Source organism: Thalia democratica, chromosome 8 (assembly GCF_965202585.1).
Source record: "Thalia democratica chromosome 8, ktThaDemo2.hap1.1, whole genome shotgun sequence".
Classification (NCBI taxonomy): Eukaryota; Metazoa; Chordata; class Thaliacea; order Salpida; family Salpidae; genus Thalia; species Thalia democratica.
Window position 1 is genome coordinate 16,607,595 of NC_139172.1, and position 13,594 is coordinate 16,621,188.

The 13,594-nt window shown below is 23.4% G+C and overlaps 1 protein-coding gene across 1 annotated transcript; it reads left to right on the forward strand.

The window, feature by feature from the left end:
* The first annotated feature begins 1,716 nt into the window (after positions 1-1,716).
* On the forward strand, positions 1,717-13,594 carry LOC145841954 (DCN1-like protein 1). Its single transcript, XM_082949268.1, has 7 exons — positions 1,717-1,785; positions 2,167-2,380; positions 4,314-4,482; positions 5,292-5,425; positions 10,285-10,367; positions 11,634-11,730; positions 13,207-13,594. The coding sequence occupies exons 1-7, from the start codon at positions 1,783-1,785 to the stop codon at positions 13,284-13,286; spliced, it is 780 nt and encodes a 259-aa protein (XP_082805394.1). The 5' UTR covers positions 1,717-1,782; the 3' UTR covers positions 13,287-13,594.

Sequence of the window (13,594 nt, forward strand, 5' to 3'; positions counted from 1 at the left end):
TCTTATTAAGACAGTGCTTATAAATGGTTGATGACATGTCTTTTTATGTACCTTGAAGTATGTTAGTAGCGTTTTAATTTATTGTTTGTTTTTGATAAATTCTCTATAAATTTGCCATATTTTATGGATTTCCATATAATTTTTTTTTGCAATTTTAGTGGATCTCTGTATGTGCCAAAATTTACTGTAGTTCTAAATATAAGTTTAAGTTCAATTAACATTACTAGTAAATAAGTTGCCTTACTCGTTTTATTTTTAGATATGTGTTTTATGTTGTGATTGGCTTGATCCCTATCTTTTTATAAAAATTTGGACTCAGCTTGACCAGCATAGTATAAAATTTTCAAAAAAATAATGCTAAATTACACTTGTAATAAACTTTTTGTTTTCTTATTATCAAAATTCACCTAATAGTTAATCCAGGATTGCAACACATTCAGGCAACTCAGGCTAATTTAGAGTTTTGAAAAAACTCAGGCTAAGTTGTATGTTTTTCCTGGATTTTTAGCTAGTTTTTAGGACTTTAAATCTTCTTTTTCTAACTAACTGTGATTTGTCTTTTTGTTTATTTTTATCCATTTAAGCATCGTTATAATTTTTCAGCATTTGGCTTTAACTGTTTTATATTTATTTAGTTTTTTTCAACACTTGAGTTGATTCAGGCTAGTTTTACTCAGGCTAACTTTTTGCTTCAACGAGTTGTAGTCTGGTTAAAGTTAAATAACAGTTACTGGCTAATGGGTTTTGATTTTAATCAACCTTGTTGTAAAAAACTGGAAAAGCATACTAAGGTACTATTACTAAAAGTACTTAACCTTTACGAATAAAAAACTTCATGAACACTTAAAAGACCCAATTAAGCAAATGCCAATAAGATGCAAGTTGAAATTCACCTTAAATTTTTTTATTTTTGTAACTTCTATGCACTATAAAGGTACAAAAATGTATGCAAGGCTTTACAAGATAGGTCAATTACTATTTAAGAATATCAAGTACTGTGTATTTATTTGTGCTTGATGATTTGCTTATAACTTGTGTATTTCAGGGGGTTTTTGTGTTAGATTTGGTGTAGTTAATTTCTAAAATCTTCGACCGTTTGTTTCTACAAAATACCCTTTCTTATTAGTTAGACAAATAAAGATCTTTTTAAAATACTGATCCAAATTCTAAATCCAAAACTTGACAAAAACGGAGGAGTTTTTTCAGATTTTGTAGATCACTAGTTTTATGCAACTGTATTTTTGGTATTTATGTTCTTGAAAGTATCTATATTTTACTCTGAGTTATAAATTTAAAATAAGGAGTACAAGGTCTCCTAATTAAAAGGAAATATATCTTAGTAAGACTTACTCTCAATTATATTAAAGTGTTTTAATCTAAATCAAATTAAAAATAATAATAACTAATAAATAATGACCAGTATTGGATTTATAGTTTTAGGTTTAGTATAAATTGTTTAATAAGATTTATTACTTTTTACACAAAGCTGTTTACCCAGAAATGATATAAATTTTATATTTATTTTTTCAAGGCTATCAAATTTTAAATAATTTACAGTATTATCCCCACATTCCAAAACTTTGAAGATGATTTGTAAGAAAGCTTTTGATGTATTAGTAACTTAAAAATATATGGTTGTATAATTTAAAAAATTAAACTATAAAAATTTAATAAAAATATATTAGATTTTCACATGTTTTAAAATTTTACTATTGTAGATCTATAAATTAATCATTGTAAAAATAGTTGAAACTCCTATTAGGCTGAATTGAACAAAAAATAATGGTAAGTGAGTTCTTTAGTTAAATAAAAAAATTATGACACATTGTAGTTGTTTGTAGTTAAAGTTTTGTCAAAAAATACTTTTGTTAATAATACTTGAAATAATATTTCTAGACCATATATTTTTTTTCACAGTAATACTTATCTTAAATTTTATAAAAAGTTTTCTTTTATAAAAATTAATTAAGTTGAAAATATTTAACTTAAAATATTAAAAATTAAACACTAACCTAAGTCAAATAAGTACATTTTTATATTAGTAAGTATTAGAAAAAAAAATTCATAATACTTTTTTGAAATACTAAAACATCCTAAACTCTTACAGTACTTGGTGATAAATTAGAGAGTTAGTTAAATAACGAATTAAAAATAAAATTTGCACAGCACAAATTGAAACAAAGTCAACGTGATAAAACAAATCAGTTTATGTCACTGACAAACTGTAGTCAAAGGATAGCAATTCAAGTGTTAACAAGTTTTAATTGGAAGTTAGAATACGCATCAGATCATTACTTTAATAACCTCCACATGTATACTACTAGGCAACCTGCCACTATAAATGCCAAAAAAATTGAAAAACTATATCAGAGTTACAAAGGTTAAGTTACTTTTTCATAAGTTTTTTAGAGAACCAAAGTTCAGGGTTTGTGCGCATCAGGCTAAATCGGTTTTTTTATAAAAAGTTGAAAAACATCAGGCTAAATCAGTTTTTTTATTCAAAAATTTGAGAATATTAATTTTTCTCATTTCAAATGCTTGAAAACTCTTGAATAAAAATTTTTAGAATTTTTTAAAGATCAAATTGAGATGTGAATTTATTTCTAAATATAAATTTAGTTTTTAAAGACAAAATCAGTCAGTATTTGTTCAAACAAATGCTTTAAACTTTTTGAGTTTCTAATAAAAATTTAAGTACCAATTTTATCTTGTTTTGAGTAGATTATATACTTCATAATTATGAAAGTTAAGAATTGAACAGCTTAAATATTACAGTTGGGGTGCACAACAATTCAAGTTTCAATAATTCAAATTCCAACTATCTAAATTCTGATTTTTAAAGCAAAACTCAATTTTTTGTTAAAACTTTTTTTTTTTTGAGTTTTTTCTCACCATCATATTTATAATGATTAGAACTAAGTATTCCTATAAAAATATTATATATATATTTTTTTCATAATCATATTCTTTTTAATCACATCTTAGGTACCTATTTTTAATTTTCTCAACTTCAGTTTATATTTAGAGAAATAGCTTGTTTAAATGAAATTTAAGAATTTAAACTATAGGAATTTTAATTGACCTAATTTGAACATTCATGTAACCTAAAAGTTGAATTTAACAATTTAGCTGTTGGTTTGAATTTGTTTACATCAGCTATATTTTTAAAGCTTAGATAATTTAATGTTAGTTCCTAAATTATAAACTCCATACCAAATGCACTTTAGACTAAAATTCATAGCAGTTTATTAATAATATGTTTTACTGTTTGTTTATTAAAAGTTATTGAAGTTAATAACAAGACTAACACATTCTGAACACAGCAGCTGCTTAATAGAGAGTTTTCAGTCTCATAAATTTTAGTCACATAAATGCGTATTTAATAAGAAGTGCGTACTCAAAACAAAAACATTAGAGGAAGGTTAACAACAGGCTAAATCGGTCAAAATTGTGAAGTATCAGGCTAAATTAAAAAAAAAAATTGTGCACGCAACCTGAAATGTTGAGCTTTATTCAGTTTTGAAATTGTTTAGCTTCAAAGTTATGTTTGATTTATAAGATAAATAACTTCATCTTACTTATATTGATTTATAAAATATTAATTTGCAAGCTCTTTAAGTAGTGTAATAAATAAACATATTTTAAAAAATGATTATAGTTTTTGAATTTTGTATGAGTATTATTGGTAAAAATGTTTTTTTAAACATGACTAGCTGTGCTATATGGTTTTGAAAATGAAATTTACATCAAAACTTTTAGGAAGCAGAAAACAGCTTTTGTAGTTTCTAAACTACTAGTCTTATATGGATTAAAAAAAGTATGCACTTAGAAGTTTATGATAATTTTTTGTAGTAAAACTTTAATAACTGTTTAATTTCGTAATATTTTTCTACAATTTTTGTGAAATCATTTGGAAAAAGTACTTATATAAAATGTTTGATAATCAAAGTATAATATTTTCTAAATTAAAACACACTTATATAGTTACATTTATTAAATGATTAAATATAGTAGTAGTTCAGTAAAAAAACGTAATTCTAGTATTTAAAAGTTAAAGATTTGAAGCTAATATAACTTTATACAAAGCTTCGAATTTTTTACAAAACTTACTTTTTAAAGTTCTTTGAGATACATAAACTGTTTAAAAACTTATCCATAGTTAGCATATAATTATGCTTGTAGCTTTCTACATGTTTAAAGGTTGTTGGATCTACCTCCTATATCCTAAAACTTTAAAAATATTATATAAAGTTCATAAAAAATACAAAGCTTTGAGTATATTTATTTTTATTTTTTTTATTAAATACTTACAGATTTAGATGAATCAACAAAAATTGGACCAGAAGGTATCACCAAATTCTGCGAAGATTTAAATTTAGACCCATCCAGTTTAACTGTTCTTATAATTGCTTGGAAATTCAAAGCAAAAACACAGTGTGTTTTTACATATGAAGAATTTGTCAATGGAATGTCTAATCTCGGGTTTGTTAGTATTGATAATTCATACATGTTAAGCTTTTTTATACTTTATCTATGTACAGTATAAACTAACACTGGTTTGAAACTTTTAACATATTAAAAGTGTTCTTTTTAGCACCGTTTGTTACAATGACACTGTTAAATATAAATGATTAGCTTACTTAACTTTGTTTATATTTCAAATTAACAACAATAAATTTACCTATCAGGCATCGGCTAAAATAAGGCTAAGCTTTATTAATATTAAAAAATTCTTTTTAGCAAATTTAAACACCAAATACACGACAAGCTAATGTAGAACTTTGTTTTTTAAATATCTTATTTTTTATTTCACTCAAATTCGAAACACAGTTAAGTTAGAGCATGAATTAAGTTTGTTTAATTAACAAAAAAAAATCAATTTAAGACGAATAGTTGTTATAGTACTATAAAATTGAAACTTAATGTTTATAATCATTAGGAATTTGATTTTATTTGTCATATTTAATGAAAAGAGTGGCAGTTTTAATACTAAATGTATTTCGAAACTGTATTTATTAAATATATTTGGCTAAAATCTTGTGTTTCAATAGCAAACACCTTAATAAAGTTTAAAGTAAATTGTATAACTATGAGAGTTATTACTGATTTGGAACGTTTAAAATTAACATTTTGTGTCAAAACAACAAGTCTGTTACACAAATAGTTTTGATACAAGAAATATATTTGTATTCTTTAAATTTCTTATTAAAGAAATTTGTTATTCCAAATACTTGGCATTATTTTAAAAGTTAGATTCACTTTTTTTTTAATTTAATAAATTTTAATTGCAGATGTGATGACATAAAGAAACTAAAAAATAAATTACCAACGCTTGTTAATGAAGTTAATACAAGTGCAGAATTATTTAAAGATCTTTATCAATTCACGTTCCATTTTGCTAAAAGTGGAACACAAAAATGTTTAGGTTTGAAAGTTTGTTCATTTTATTAGAAAGTTAAAATACAAATTACTTCTTTAGAAAGCTCAGAAGGTTTATTAATTAATTTTGTTTAGCACATCGTCAGAAAGTAGTTGCCAAAAACTGATAAAAGTAAAGTATAAATTTTAGTTTAGGATAAGGACTTTTAAATATTCAACTGAAAGTATTCAACGTATAAAGATTAAAATGTAAAAATATGTGTAAAGGTTTATAATAGGATAAAGTTATACTTTGCAGATTTAAAGTTAGTTTCTGAAAGAATTAATAGTAACAAAACATTCAAGACTATTTCATTTTAGGAAAAATTAACGTATGAATCACACTTACATACAGCTATTTGTATTTTTTATACATTTTATTTCACTCTTTTATATAGACATATGTCAGTAAGATTATATAATTTTGTTGATAAAATTCATAAAACTTTTAGTACAGTATTAAAGTAGTGCTGTTAACTTTATTTTAGTTGATGTATAAACAACTAGATGCATTAGTACTGATGAAATTTAGCTTCTTAGATACTTGATTTCAATATGTTTTAAATATAAAAAATAGTTAACATTAAAATAAATTTAATAATTGCTTCTATATAAATTTAGATGATTTCCAAAATAAAATATTAAACAATTAGATCAGGGGTAGGCAGGCAGCTCTTGCTCGCGGGCTGCAGTTTTAGTTTTAGTGACATTTGAATAATCTATTGGTTTTACTTTTAGTCACACAAAAGCTAAACAGTTTTACTTTTGTTAACTTAAAATATTAAATGACGTTAAGCTACAACATATATAGCATATTAAAAATTGTACATAATTATTGGACTAATATTTACATTCGATAATATACTTGATAAAATGTCAACTTTAAAATGCTTTTTAACTTAAATTTAGTTGTTATATTTTTTAGTTACCACCTAACTTTCAAAAAAAAAAAGAGTTTAAAAAACATTTTTATTGGTCACTTTTATACATTTTTCATATTAACAACCAATTTTATATAAATATTTTTAAATATTAGTTATTGAAAAAATCTTTGCGAACTAAATAACTTGCTCTCTTTAAAAAAATTTAGTGAGATTTTAACTATTTAACTAAAATAAATTCATACCTGTTTGTATTATAAGAAATTAAAACAAATTTTTCAATATAAATAGTGGTTAAATACTAAAGAAAAAAACCTTATTATTAATTAGTATGATCTTATTCATGGTTGCTATTAAAAATGTCGGGTGCACGACTATTCAAATTCGGACAATTCAAATTCCGACAATTCAAATTCTTCAATGAAATTTGAATGGGCCACAAAAAAAAAAGAAATGTACATTTGTCAAAAATAAAAAATACAAATGTAGGTGATATAATATCTACAAGCCATTTTTTTCGTTTTGCTAAACGTTAAATATTTTTTAGTTATGGCTTAAATAAAGTAAAAAAACATAGTTATTTTTAGTATTATTAAAATATCTTAAAAAATGTTTAAGATTTTTCTAAAAAAAAAATGCCTTGTAGATCTTAATAAGATCTACATATGTATTTTTTATTTTTTTCAAATTTTTATTACTTATTGAGATATAGTCTTTTTAATATTTTTCTAACAATTTGAATTGTCGGAATTTGAGTTGTCCGAATTTGAATTGTCATGTAACTAAAAATGTCTGAGTTACATCAAACAAGCCTAAGTTGATTACACTTTGAAAAAGCTAAAACTTGAAAGACTTGCTGTTAACTAAGCATAAATGCCTAAAATACAATTGTCATAAAAAGTTACATAATATGTAGCTGGACTAGAAAAAAATACAATTTATGAACTACAGTTAATAAAAATGTTTTGAAATTTTTTTTTGACAATTCGAAGATTTATTCAAAGTAGTATAAATAGAAGTTTCAGAAACACTTGAGTTTTTTTTTTAATTCAGAAAATAAAGTAGTAACAAAAAAATATTAATAATTAAATAAATATATACAGCGAAAACACAAAGTTTAATTATCAGAAAATTAGCATTGAAAGTTTCTAAAAAAAAAAATAAGTATAAACTATAATAATTAGACATTGATGAAGTAAAAAAAAATATTGAGAATTATGGTAATTATTTATTGCTCTATTTTCTAATTAAAAAAGAATAAGTGTAAACTATTTTAATTAACAATATATAGACTTAATAAGTTTTACATACCTAAATCAAGTATACACTAAAATGTTCGTTCCAAAAAAGAGCATGTAAGTATTTAGTGTGCAAAGCATAAAAATTATATTAGTTTGCAGGAAATATTATTAAAAATTTAAATAAAATGTATGGTTACATGACAATTCAAATTCGGAAAATTCATATTCCGACAAAAAAAAAATATTTAGGAGACCATAATTAAAAAGTAGTATAAATTTAAAAAAAAGACATATTTAGATCTTAATAATATCTACATACATTTTTATTTTTTGCAAAATTTTAAGTAGTTTTTAAGATATTTAAAAATAACTATATGTACTCAAAAACTTATTTTAGCCATATCTCTTTTAAGTAATAGATAATTTGCAAAAGGAAAAAAAAAGCTTAAATATATTAATTAGACCTACATACGTTTTTTAAATGTTGTTTGTATATTTATTATTTTTTAGAATTTGAAAAATCGGAATTTAAATTGTTTGATTTTGTATAGTCGTGCACCCAAAATGTATGCTAAACAAAAAACTATTTTAACTTATGTCATAAATTGTTTTATACACACTTGAATATGTAGGAACAATTATATAAAATAATTATGCTAAAGTTATACTTAATCTAACTAAAGTATTACAGGGTTGCTACTCTTTGAGTCAAAAAAAAGTTCTGAGTGACCAATGTCATTTGTTTTTTTAATTTTAAAAAACTTTTTTTTTACGTTACAATATCAATAAAATCAGGTTGTTATATAAAAATGATTCTAGAAATAAAATCGAGAAAACAACTGGTCTGAGATAAGAAATCTGAAAAGTATCTGAAGCATATATAAAAAAACAAAACTGGCATCCTAAGCTTTTTTTTAGATATTCGTAATATCCTGAGTCATCCTAATATTTTTAGAAATTTTAAAATATCGGGAGTTTCTTAAGTGTGTGGCAATCCTGGTATTGGTTAAAAAGTTGTTTTCAAAAGTGAGCATCGGTGTACGTACATTAAAAAACATATAAATTAAGTTGTGTGCACTGAAAGTTAAATTTGAAAAAATTAACAATGTGTTCTGAATAAAAAACTGTTTTACCTTATGTAATGTTCTTACTTTGTTTAAAAAAATTATGTGCACACTTAAATATAATAAGCATCTGTGTACGTTAGTGTACATAAAAATTAATTTAGAGTACATAGGAATTAATTTAGTGTGCACAAAAAACAAACTTAATATAAAATTAAAAAAATTCTGAACCGAAAAATTGTTAATTTAAATTAGTTTATTTTTTGTTTTTGAATTGTGTCTGTACACACTTAAATAAAGTAAAAGTGAAAAACTATTATAATAGAAAACTATGCTGTTTAACCTTGTATTTAACCTAAATTAAGTATAATTTATATAAGTAAGTATAAGTTAAAGGCGTGAAAGTGTGCATCTGTGTACATTGGTTTGCATAGAAATTAATTTAAAGTGCCCAGTAAATTTACTTTTAAAGGAAAATGTGTTCTGAACAAAAATAGTTTTATTTTAATGTTTTAATCTTATTTTGCTTGAAATTTGTCTCTACACATTTAAATATGACTTAAGTGAAAAAATAAATATAATAAATTATGCTTCGATGCAAAAAATTAAGTTAAGTATTAGTAAAAAAAGGTTCCAAAAATGAGCGTTTGTGTACATTGGTGTGCATAGGACTGAATTAAAAATGCATAGAAAACTTGTGAAAAAGATCAAAATATGGCAAACCTAAATTAAATGTTCTAATATACCTTATGTCTTATTATTATGTTGTTTCAAATGTTCTTTTTCACACTCGAATATAATATTTGGTGATAAAACGTCTATAAGAAAAACTTAAGTGTAAAAGTACATTTTAAACACATAATTAAATAGTAAAAAAAATGATATATTAGTTATGTTCAGTGCATTACTTTTTTACACAATGGAATATATTTGCACTTAGTTTATCTATTTAATAAGTATGTATTACATAACTAACTTTTTCTAAGTATACTTGTATAACTTTGTTTTAGTTAAGCAGTTGCTATTGTAAAAAGAAAGTTATTATCTAACTAAACGGATAAAAAACGTTTCCAGGAATAATCTGTTTTTTTATTCACAGCTTTAAGCCTAAGCTGTAAAATTTTAAGCGTTTCTAAATGTTATACAGGGACGTAAAACTAAAATAATCAAATTACACCAAATAACCTAAAAAAAGCTTAAAATATGTTATTATTCAGCAGGACATATTTACATACTCGCGGGCCGCATGTTTTTCTTTCGCGAGCCGCATTCCGTTCAAAGAAAAAATGTGCTCGCGGGCCGCAGATTTACCCTTTGCGGGCCGCAGTTTGCCGACCCCGAATTAAATCAATATAATTTTAGGGTTCGAAAAAATGGTTCTAGTCTGTATTCTCTTATGTATGTTACATCATTTATTTTATACAATTTAATCATCGCTATAAAATATTTAAGTCCTATTTTAGTTGTTTTTACGTATTTTTCTAATATATTTACGTAGTTTTAAGAGTTTTTTATCGAATATTTTTCTGATTATATAATTATCAACGACAACAAATTTGTTAAAGTAAAATTAAATATTGTTGAAAGTTACATAAACCTAAAATTGGTTACTGGTAAGTTCCTACCAAAAGTTTATATATGAAACTTATAGCTATATATTAATAAAAAACATTTTTCCAGAATTGGAGTATGCCATGGCATACTGGGAGCTTTTGTTGAGAAACAAATTTCGATTTCTTGATTTATGGAACGAGTTTTTAGAAGTGAGTAGATGTGTTGGTAGTCAATAAGTTTTGATATTAATATTAAAGCGTTATAGAACCCTGTATCTTTGACAAATGCGGATACTTGTCATAATTAAGTAACCATAAACTTTTTTTCAGGTTAAAAATTTATACTGACAATTTGATTGAAGAAATTTTTGTCAATAAAATAAGTTTTTGAAAAAGTCAATATCCAAATAAAAGTTAAGGTTATTTGTGTAATTAACAGGTATATACCACAGAAAAATTTTTCAATAATTAAATGATTAATAAAAAATACCTGACTTCATAAAATACTTTCAATAAACGTTAATTACATAGATAAAGAATAAACTTAACAAGTATAAAACAATTTGGATGAGTTAATAAAAAAGAATGAAAAATGAAGCTTAGTAACTCTATAATTCATATATTGGTTGACTTTTAGTATGTCATTGATGATCATATAGTTGAATTCTTCAATAATAGTCGAATAAGTTAAAACGATATAAAAAATAAAACTTAAGTTTTAAAGTATAAAGTATATACACTTGAATTACTATACTATAATGATATTAACTAGACGGTTTTATTAGAAATTTTATTAAGTAAATATAATACTGTTATAAGATACAGTTTGCCTATTATCAGCTCTAAAATAAAGTTTGACCATTAGTGAGATTGTAGTTAGCCTGAATTTTTACATTTTTAAATTAATAAAAGTATGAACATTTAAAAAAATAATAATACAATCTTAAAATGTTAAAACTAAGTTTTAACTTAAATTATTAGCGTTTTGATTTATGTAGTATTAAGGTAAACTGTAATAAATCTTAACTTCATGAATTAATTATTTCCGACATTTCATTTTTTTCAATAAATTGAATAATTAATATTTTTAAATTTGTTACTGCGTCATTAGTTCTTATGTATTACCTGACTACTTACTACACACTATAAATTATTTAAATAATATTTAAACTATAACTTACTGTTATTTTTGTAAATTACAAGATTAAAAATTTAAATACTTAAACAAATAAATAAGATTTTGGATTGCAATCAAAAATTGCCTTAGTTTTTATGCTAAGTTTCTATTATTACGTATTTTTGTAAAGTTTAAATATTAATAATTTTATAAAAGAAAAAAAGGAAAGTAGTTGATTTGTTATTTTTTATTCTAAAAAACTTCTTACAATAAATATTTTATAACCATATCTGTAAAACTAATTTAAACTAAATATTTTCATTTACACAAATTCATGAAGTAATGAACTTATTTAACAGAAACACTTTAAAAAACCAATACCGAGAGATACATGGAATCTATTGCTAGATTTTTCTGAAACAATTGACGAAAGAATGTCTAACTATGACGCAGAAGGTTTGTAGCAAAATAATTAATTTCTTCTAAAAATTGTAAAAACTATGTGAAATAAACAACTACCTTATCAAAGTATTTTGTTTGTAAAACAAAACATTTCTAAAAAAAAGTATTAATGAAATAGGGCTGTAGTTTACTCAGACAAACTCAGATAAATGTTAAATAAAAAAAAGTCTCCTAACATCTTAAGCTAGTTGAAAATTTTCATACTAGTTTGATGCTTTTTACTCAGATGCTTTAACTAAGGATTGTTTTAATCAAAAGTAGTTTCAAATTTTTTAAATGCTTTAATTGTAAAATAAATAAATTTAAAAATAAAATAAATTTTAGTTAGATACAAAAATCTGTCATATACAAATAAAACAAATTTCTTATATGTTTTATTTATTTTTATTACTATAAATTAAAGTAGCTACAGTATCTTTTTAATATATTAATACTATTTAAGACAGTTTTTTTTTCTTTAAATTTAATTTGATTCTAAAATGAACAAAAAGCTTGTACTTTCAAAAACTTGAAAGATATTCAGACAACCCGTAAAAAATTTCAAAGAACTCAATTATCAATATATATTTTTTGTTTACTTAGATAGTTGCGAAACTAAAAATTTCTAGCTTAGCATTTAAAATCAGACTGACTCCAGCTAATTTGTAATCAAATAAAGTACAATTAATCAAAGTCATGACATAAGATTTATTATCCCATCATTTTATTTTAAGTTTTTAAAATTAAGTTTGAATTAAATGAGATATAGTATAAAAATGCAAACATACTATTTTGTTTCTTCCAAAAGCGTGCATACTGTTTTTTAGTTAAAGCATCAAAGGTGATAAATGAATTTATGCAAACTTAAAACACTTAGTAAATGTCAAAATACTTAATCATACTTTTATTTTACGAATTAATGGAGTTTAACTTAATAGATAAGTTTTTACAAACTTTGTTTGTAAATTTATTGTCATATAAAAGACAACCAAACACAACATTTTATATATTTATTTTCTGAAGATAATATATTAATAAAATAAATAATCATATCAAATACATTAAGATCGTGGAAACTTAAAGGCATTGGTTAAAATTTTACTTTATATGTTAAATTGTAAATTAGCCAAATTATAAAGAAGCAGAATTTGAATTTAACAAAAAGCATAGAAAAAAAGTTATGACACAAGTGTGTCATGAGTGAATAACATATTGTGTAAAATCATAACTAAATAAAAGTTGTAATATTAAGTTAGTGAAATGAATGTTTCAATTAAAATATATAGATAACAAAAAAAAAGCCTTAAAAATATCTGAATGTAATAGTTTGATTTAAGTTTAAAACAAAATTTTCGAACCAATAAGTTGTTGATTACAATTATTTTTGTTAAATCTAATTATGAAGGCATTATATTATTGATAAGACACAAACAAAACTTTTTTAGGAATATACTTTTTTGATTCGATGTTTGTATATGTTCTAATAAACAGGAGCCTGGCCAGTTCTAATTGACGAATTTGTTGAGTTTGCAAGACCTCGGGTGGATGCGAACTACGTTGCTACGGATTAGTTTCACACATAGTTAATTAGCGGAAAATTTGTTTGGAATTGCTCTCAAGTTTCTAAAGACTAATACCAAATTATATAAATTGCATAAACAATTTTTAAATTTTTGTATTAGGAAAACCAACTAATACTACAAAGCTTTGTATTTTTGTTTATGAAACACCTATATTGCCTAAATGTGCAGTTAGTAAATGATGCGTTTACTAATTTGAAGTACTTAACAAAATATCAACTGAAGTTTTACAACTTAAAATTGATTAAAAAATGCTAAACTATTTTGAGTTTTATTCAAAATGAATGAATAACTTTTCC